At 45.7% G+C, this 7,630-nt stretch overlaps 1 protein-coding gene across 1 annotated transcript in view; it reads left to right on the forward strand.

The window, feature by feature from the left end:
* Window positions 1-7,630, forward strand: part of sptbn1 (spectrin beta, non-erythrocytic 1) — a 56,084-nt gene that overhangs the window by 31,108 nt on the left and 17,346 nt on the right. The window contains exons 5-15 of the mRNA XM_015371431.1: window positions 1,189-1,385; window positions 1,540-1,657; window positions 1,764-1,922; window positions 2,005-2,307; window positions 2,381-2,534; window positions 4,056-4,926; window positions 5,007-5,144; window positions 5,231-5,987; window positions 6,201-6,403; window positions 6,515-6,605; window positions 6,732-6,878. Of these exons, the coding sequence (XP_015226917.1) occupies window positions 1,189-1,385; window positions 1,540-1,657; window positions 1,764-1,922; window positions 2,005-2,307; window positions 2,381-2,534; window positions 4,056-4,926; window positions 5,007-5,144; window positions 5,231-5,987; window positions 6,201-6,403; window positions 6,515-6,605; window positions 6,732-6,878 (3,138 nt within the window). The remainder of the gene's footprint in view (window positions 1-1,188; window positions 1,386-1,539; window positions 1,658-1,763; window positions 1,923-2,004; window positions 2,308-2,380; window positions 2,535-4,055; window positions 4,927-5,006; window positions 5,145-5,230; window positions 5,988-6,200; window positions 6,404-6,514; window positions 6,606-6,731; window positions 6,879-7,630) is intronic.

Below are 7,630 nucleotides of genomic sequence, written 5' to 3' on the forward strand. Positions count from 1 at the left end.
GGCAGACGAGCTCCGAGCCAGCTCCCATGTCAGAGGACGAAGAGAGCACATCCAGCCAGTCTTTGTGAAGCCTACCTCCATCTGTCGCACATCTCTGCCCATTACTTCCTCATCCCCTCTGTTCCCTTCTCCAACCTGTCCATTTAAAAATCTGAGCCAGTCAGAACTTTCACCTCTGGTATAATCTGCTGCTGTAAACAAACTAGTCAGGAACACTGAAAGCTCACTTGTTGCCGAGAAAGTAGCCATAAATCCACCTACTGTTAATGAACAGCTTCAGCAGAGCTCCGTCTGCAACGATTTTATTACGTTGGCTTGTTTGTCACCAAACTTCAATCAGACCGCCACAGTGACCACACCTGGTGATATTTACCATGGCTTCAAAGACATTCAGTGGCGGCATTGTAACCTAGAGTTAAAGCTCTGACCAGACCAAGCTGCCCTGCAGACAAAACTCCGCCCCCTCATTTGAGTGTAATAAAACAGGACCGAAAAATAAATAAAAGTCCTTGAAATACTTAAAATAGCTTTACAAAATAAAAGGGTCACAAAATATAACACCATTATTAGATAGATAGATAGATAGATAGATAGATAGATAGATAGATAGATAGATAGATAGATAGACAGATAAAAGATTACATTTATAGATAAATAAATATTGAAATTCGCTTTATGTAGTTTTGTTTTTCTTAATGTAGCTGCGCTTTTAGATTTGTATTTGCAGTTTGCACTTCAGGGCCACCGTAGTTACTTAGATATAACCTAACGGAATATCTTCAGAACGGCTCCAAATGACACAAAACTCATATGGGTGAGTAGAACATGATGGAATACCGTAAAATCAAGGGCCCAATGTAAAAAAAAACGAAGTTCCCCTTTAATCTTCTTTATGTTAACAACAGTGCAAAATGCTACCATAACAGCTGTTTCTGCTCATGCGCTTTTCTACCGTAATAACAGTCTACACCCTGCATTTCCCCATCATTCATAAAACGTTACAACGAGGACATTTCCGGGGACAGGAAGTCTTGGCCCCTTGGTGCCCGCGGGCACCGCGTTGGTGACCCCTGTTCTACAGCCATTAGTTTCCTTCTAAACTTCGTAGTTCAGATTTTTTTCTCCAAGGCGTTTATGTGAATGACTTTCTGGTCTGCTGCGTGTTCATCTGGCTCCTACTGATTCTTTGTTGTCCAGGTGTTGGATAACGCCATTGAGACTGAGAAGATGGTTGAGAAGTACGAGTCACTGGCTTCTGACCTGCTGGAGTGGATCGAACAGACCATCATCATCCTTAACAACAGAAAGTTTGCCAACTCTCTGGTGGGAGTCCAGCAGCAGCTACAGGCTTTTAACACCTACCGAACAGTGGAGAAACCTCCCAAGTAAAAGCCATATTTTTGATCTCTTCTCCACCCATGTATTCATGTCTTCTGTCTCTTCTTTTGTTCACTATCCTGTCTCAGCAGCTCTTTCATATTTGAGCTACAATATTTAACCTGTTCATGTGTCTGATTCTGTTTGTTTTTCCTCCTTTAGGTTCACAGAGAAGGGAAACCTGGAGGTTCTGCTCTTCACCATTCAGAGTAAGATGAGAGCCAACAACCAGAAGGTCTACATGCCGCGCGAGGGAAAACTTATCTCAGACATCAACAAGGTGAGACCTGTCCCTCTGCAGTTTCTTTATTAATCTGAAATATTTGCACCAAATTGGAGAATCAGCTATGTTTTTTGTTTTTTTTTCTCTCTGCTCTTCCCGCCAGGCCTGGGAAAGACTGGAAAAAGCAGAGCATGAGAGGGAGCTGGCTCTGCGGACGGAGCTGATTCGTCAGGAAAAACTAGAGCAGCTCGCCAGACGCTTTGACCGCAAGGCGGCCATGAGGGAGACCTGGCTCAGTGAAAACCAGAGGCTGGTGTCTCAGGTGAGCTGAGCAGAGGTCTGTTTCAACTCATCCTATATTCACCTGTCCTGCTTCCTTCAGCTGTCCTCCTTTCTGTCTGCAGGATAACTTTGGCTTCGACCTCCAAGCCGTGGAGGCCGCCACCAAAAAGCACGAGGCCATCGAGACAGACATCGCAGCGTATGAGGAACGCGTCCAGGCTGTGGTCGCCGTGGCGAAGGAGCTGGAGGTGGAGAATTACCACGACATTAAACGCATCATAGCCAGGAAGGACAACGTGATCCGGCTCTGGGAGTACCTGTTGGAGCTGCTAAAGGCCCGCAGACAGAGACTGGAGATGAACCTGGGCCTACAGAGAGTCTTTCAGGAGATGCTCTACATCATGGACTGGATGGATGAGATGAAGGTATTTTCGAGGAACCCGTCTTTATCTACACACCTGAAATACGACACCTCTGACAATGAAAGTTGTTTTCCAGATGCTGCTGCTGTCTCAGGATTACGGGAAGCATCTGTTGGGAGTGGAAGACCTGCTACAGAAACACGCACTGGTGGAAGCCGACATCGCCATCCAGGCCGACAGAGTGAAGGCCGTCATCAACAACGCCAACAAGCACTCGGTGACCGACAGTGGTGAGCACCACACACCTCCATCCTGACTGTTCCCTCTAAAAACTTTAGAGAATGTTTTTCCTTTATAGTTACTAGCAAATAATATGGTAGACATTTAAAATAAGCACAATTTGTAAGTTGAAATAGAAAAGGCAAAGCCGACATTAAACTTTTTCGTCACAAAAATGGAGCGAAGGGTTTTTTAAATATATTTAATGTGCACTGTAGTGCAGGTCCACATGTTAAATTGATGCATAATTTCATTTTTATTTAGTACGGTTACTTTTACACCAGTTGTTTTGTCACTCTGGACCAGGGGTCACCAACGCGGTGCCCTCAAGGACCACATGGGGGGCCCTCAGAGTCTTCTAAATAAAGAACAACCCACCAGTGGGCTAAGTTTGAAATTCTATTTTATTCTGTTGCTCTTCTTTTTAATCATTTATAGAGATTTCAAAATGACAATGTCTAAATAAACTTAGAAATGAACAGAAACAATAAAAATATGTTGGAAATGAACAAAGTTTAGGCTAACGCTAACCCTTGCAGCTCATGGGTCAGTAATGGTCGCCCTTCCTACGCCTCGGTACCCTTGAAGTGGCCCTCAGCCTTAAAAAGGTTGGTGACCCCTGCTCTGGACCAAAAGCTGCAGAATTTGGAGAGGTCATGTCTCCATGACAACCAGCTGAAATTCAGAAGTGCTGCCGGTGTGATAATTTTACACTCGTTTTTTCCCTATTTTATAATTTTATTGTATTTTATGATTGTGTACAGCACTTTGGTCCTGTTCGGTGTATAAAGTGCTTCATAAATAAAGTTGGTATGGTATGGTATAATATTTAAATTGTTTTAATTGATTTCATATAAAAAAAAAAATAAACTTTTTAAACTTATTTTTTTCCAGATTGAGTTTTACAAATTGTATTTTTCCCAAATTGTTTTGCAGATCACATTCTCTTCATTTTACCAATACAAACGTTTGCTCTTAATGCACACATTGACCAATCAGATGTTGCTGCGATCGTCCAATAGAAACGCGTCTTTGCTCATCTCTCCAGAGTAAAGCTCACTCCCAGAAGTGAAGAGAATGTGATCTGAAAAATGTCATTTGTTAAGAATGCAATTCATAAAACTTAAGTTTAAAAATATTTCATTAGAAAATATAAAATCTCTCCAGGAAAAAAAATAAAATAAAACATTGGAAATATATAGAAATCAATTTAAAGAAAAATGTAAAAAAAAACCTCAGTAAACAGAGAAGTTACTCTGAAAATATTTTTTAAAGTGTCATTTCAGGATAGAATTAATTTTCAAATTTCCATTTAACAATAAAGGAACAAACTTAACTCCATAGAACCATACATATGCGCCACAGCTTTACTTCAACGTTTGCCTGTAAGATGAACTATCTTTGCTTTGCTTAATGGTCTGGTGAACTGTTTTCCTCTTCAAGTGAGCACCAGCTGAAGAAGGGCAGTTTCTCCTTTAAATTTCATTAACTTAAACAAGAGTCCTGATAAAAACATGTTGTTTCCTCTCCAGGCTACAAGCCCTGCGATCCTCAGGTCATCCAGGACCGGGTGGCCCACTTGGAGTTCTGCTACCAGGAGTTGTCACAGCTGGCTGCCGAACGTCGTGCCCGTCTTGAAGAGTCTCGGCGACTGTGGAAGTTCTTCTGGGAGATGGCGGAGGAAGAGGGCTGGATCCGGGAGAAGGAACAGATCCTGTCCTCCATGGAGCATGGTAAGGACCTGACCGGGGCGGTGCGACTCCTGAGCCAACAGAGGGCACTTGAAGATGAGATGAGTGGACGAGCTGGACACCTGCAACACACCATCGCAGAGGGCCAGGCCATGGTTGATGCTGGTCACTTTGCCGCCACAAAGATCCAGGAGCGTATCTCAGACCTGCAGGCTCAGTGGGCAGCTCTGGAACAGCTTGCGGCAGCAAGAAAGAAGAGACTGGAAGAAGCTCTGGCTATGCACCAGTTTCAGGCTGATGCAGACGATGTTGATGCCTGGACACTGGATGCTCTGCGTATTGTCTCCAGTGGAGAGACAGGCCACGATGAATTCTCCACCCAGGCTCTGGTCAGGAAGCACAAGGACGCAGCGGCGGAGGTTGAAAGCTACCGTACGGTCATCGACTCTCTGCATGAACAGGCTGCCCTGCTGCCCAAAGAGGAGATGGAGTCAGAGGATGTGCAAGGACGATTGGCTGGTATCGAGGAGCGCTACAAGGAAGTGTCAGAGCTGACGAAGCTGAGGAAGCAGGCCCTGCAGGATGCGCTGGCTCTTTACAAAATGATGAGTGAGGCCAATGCCTGCGAGGTTTGGATTGACGAGAAGGAGCAGTGGTTGAACAGCATGGAGATTCCTGAAAAGCTGGAGGACCTGGAGGTGATACAGCACAGGTAACGACCCAAAGGCTGCGTGTATCCTGGATCTCTGTCAGGCTCTACAGATTTGATGTGGATCTCTGATCACTCTACAGGTTTGAGAATCTGGAGCCAGAGATGAACAGCCAGGCGTCTCGGGTTGCTGTGGTGAACCAGATCGCCCGACAGCTGATTCACAGTGGCCATCCAAGCGAGAAGGACATCAAGACCCACCAGGATAAACTAAATAATAGGTGCAAAAGAACTGTTAGGAATTAGAGACTCAGACTTTTATCTGGACACATGCGTAGACCCTAAATAACCTGCCCTTTCTCTTCAGGTGGAGCCAGTTCCGAGACCTGGTGGACCAGAAGAAGGAGTCCCTGAACTCCGCCCTGGGTGTACAGAACTACCACCTTGAATGCAATGAGACCAAGTCTTGGATTAAAGAAAAGACCAAACTAATAGAGTCTACCCAAGAACTGGGAAATGACCTCACCGGGGTCATGGCTCTGCAGAGGAAATTGACCGGCATGGAGCGAGACTTGGTGGCAATCGAAGACAAGCTTAGTGATCTGCAAGGTGAAGCCCAAAGGCTGGCCGAGGAGCACCCTGACCAGGCTAAAGCCATCACAGACCGGCTGGCTGAGATTACTGCCGTCTGGGAGGAAATGAAGAATACCCTGAAAACGCGAGAGGAGTCCCTGGGCGAAGCCCGGAAGCTTCAGCAGTTCCTGCGTGAGCTCGACGACTTCCAGTCCTGGCTGTCTCGTACTCAGACAGCCATCGCCTCCGAAGACATGCCCAACACATTGTCCGAGGCCGAGAAGCTGATGGCACAACATGAAGGTATAAAAAATGAGATCAATAACTACGAAGAGGACTATCAGAAGATGCGAGACATGGGGGAGATGGTGACGCAGGGCCAGGCGGATGCGCAGTACATGTTCTTGCGGCAGCGACTGCAGGCACTGGACACGGGCTGGAACGACCTGCTCAAAATGTGGGAGAATCGTCAGAATCTGCTGTCCCAGTCTTACGCTTACCAGCTGTTCCTAAGGGACACCAAGCAGGCGGAGGCTTTCCTCAACAACCAAGTAAGTCAAAACCCAAGAACCTGGACCTGTGAGCAAAGAAACTCTGTGATTTCTGGTCTCTAGAAGAAATTAGTTTCTGAAAACCAGTCGTCGGTTTCTCAGAAACCCCTAAAGACCTCGTTCCTTCAGAAACAATCATTCTGTCAATAATTGTTCTCTAGATGATCTCATGTTCTAAGTGATCTTCTAAAGTAGTTCTGATCCTCTCTGCAGGAGTATGTTCTGGCTCATACAGAGATGCCAACCACGCTGGAGGGCGCTGAGGCTGCAATCAAGAAGCAGGAAGACTTCATGACCACGATGGATGCCAATGAGGAGAAGATCAACGGTGTGTTGGAGGCAGGCAGAAGGCTGGCGAGTGATGGGAACATCAATGCTGAGCGCATCCTTGAGAAGGTGGCCTCCATCGATGACAGGTTAATCCTTAAAATCCAGTTTATTAAACTAGTGCACAGGATCTTTGTCGTAAAGTCTGCAGAGGATGCTGCTTTGGTGTTCTACGTCTGAAGGGTCTCTGTGTCTTCCAGGCATAAGAAGAACAGGGAGGCTGCGGTGGAGTTGCTGATGAGGCTGAAGGACAACCGCGATCTTCAGAAGTTTCTGCAAGACTGCCAGGAGGTAGGTTCCTTATTGACATATTTTAATCCAACATTCCCAGAGAAGTAGCTCTTTTCCTTTAAAGTCTTAGACAAGCGGAAAGGTTCCGGCTCCCAGAGGATACATTTCTGTTGTGTCTCTTTGCAGCTGTCTTTATGGATGAGTGAGAAGATGCTGACGGCCCAGGACATGACCTATGACGAGGCCAGGAACCTGCATAGCAAGTGGCTGAAGCACCAGGCCTTCATGGCTGAGCTGCAGTCCAACAAAGAGTGGCTAGACAAGATCCAGAAGGTACTGGGGGGTTTACTTGTTAGGATCTTTGAAACTGTCCTGATGTTGTGCCTTTCTGGATGACTCCCAACTCAGAGGAGTTTTAATTGACTTTCTGGTGACTGTACCACCAACTGACGCTTCTGTTAAAGGTGTAGAGGACGATCTTTTATTTGCGGTTGGATCATCTCAATAAGTGGTCCTCCTGATTGTCAATCATTCTGGTGATATATTGACGTAAGGCCATCCTACGTGCGCGTCCAGTTAGCTATCTTTTTCTGCACATATGCATTTTCAGTGGTGAGCTACGGTTTCATTCACTGAAGCTCACCTTTTCTACCGTGGTTCTTTGAAAATGGCCGAGGGTTGTAAGAGAAAAAGTTTCTACGAAGGGTATGAGAAGAAAAGAAAGGCTTTAGAAGAGGCCGATACATCCCGGAATGCTTTGCGTAGAGAGCTCTCCTCGCAAAGCATTATGGGATTGGCTGTTTCAGCAATTGCTGTCTTTATAGGCTGCACGGTGCAAAAGTGGGTCTGACACGCGTTGAGCGGAGCCACTCTATCCTTTCACTGCCTTGCAGCTATATTTGCTGTGATCAGTGGGAATAAAGTAGTTTTAATATGTTTTAAAGTGAGAAAATCCACCTGAAAACTTAATCAGTGCAGTCAGTTCATCCAGATTATCATCCCACCTTCCAATATTATTTCTGTCGGAGCCGCTCAGACCCCCACATACCGGCGGTGCACGGTCAGTAGGAATCCCATTTAACAGC

The sequence above is a fragment of the Cyprinodon variegatus genome, unplaced genomic scaffold, assembly GCF_000732505.1.
Source record: "Cyprinodon variegatus isolate N-32 unplaced genomic scaffold, C_variegatus-1.0 Scaffold58, whole genome shotgun sequence".
NCBI lineage: Eukaryota > Metazoa > Chordata > Actinopteri > Cyprinodontiformes > Cyprinodontidae > Cyprinodon > Cyprinodon variegatus.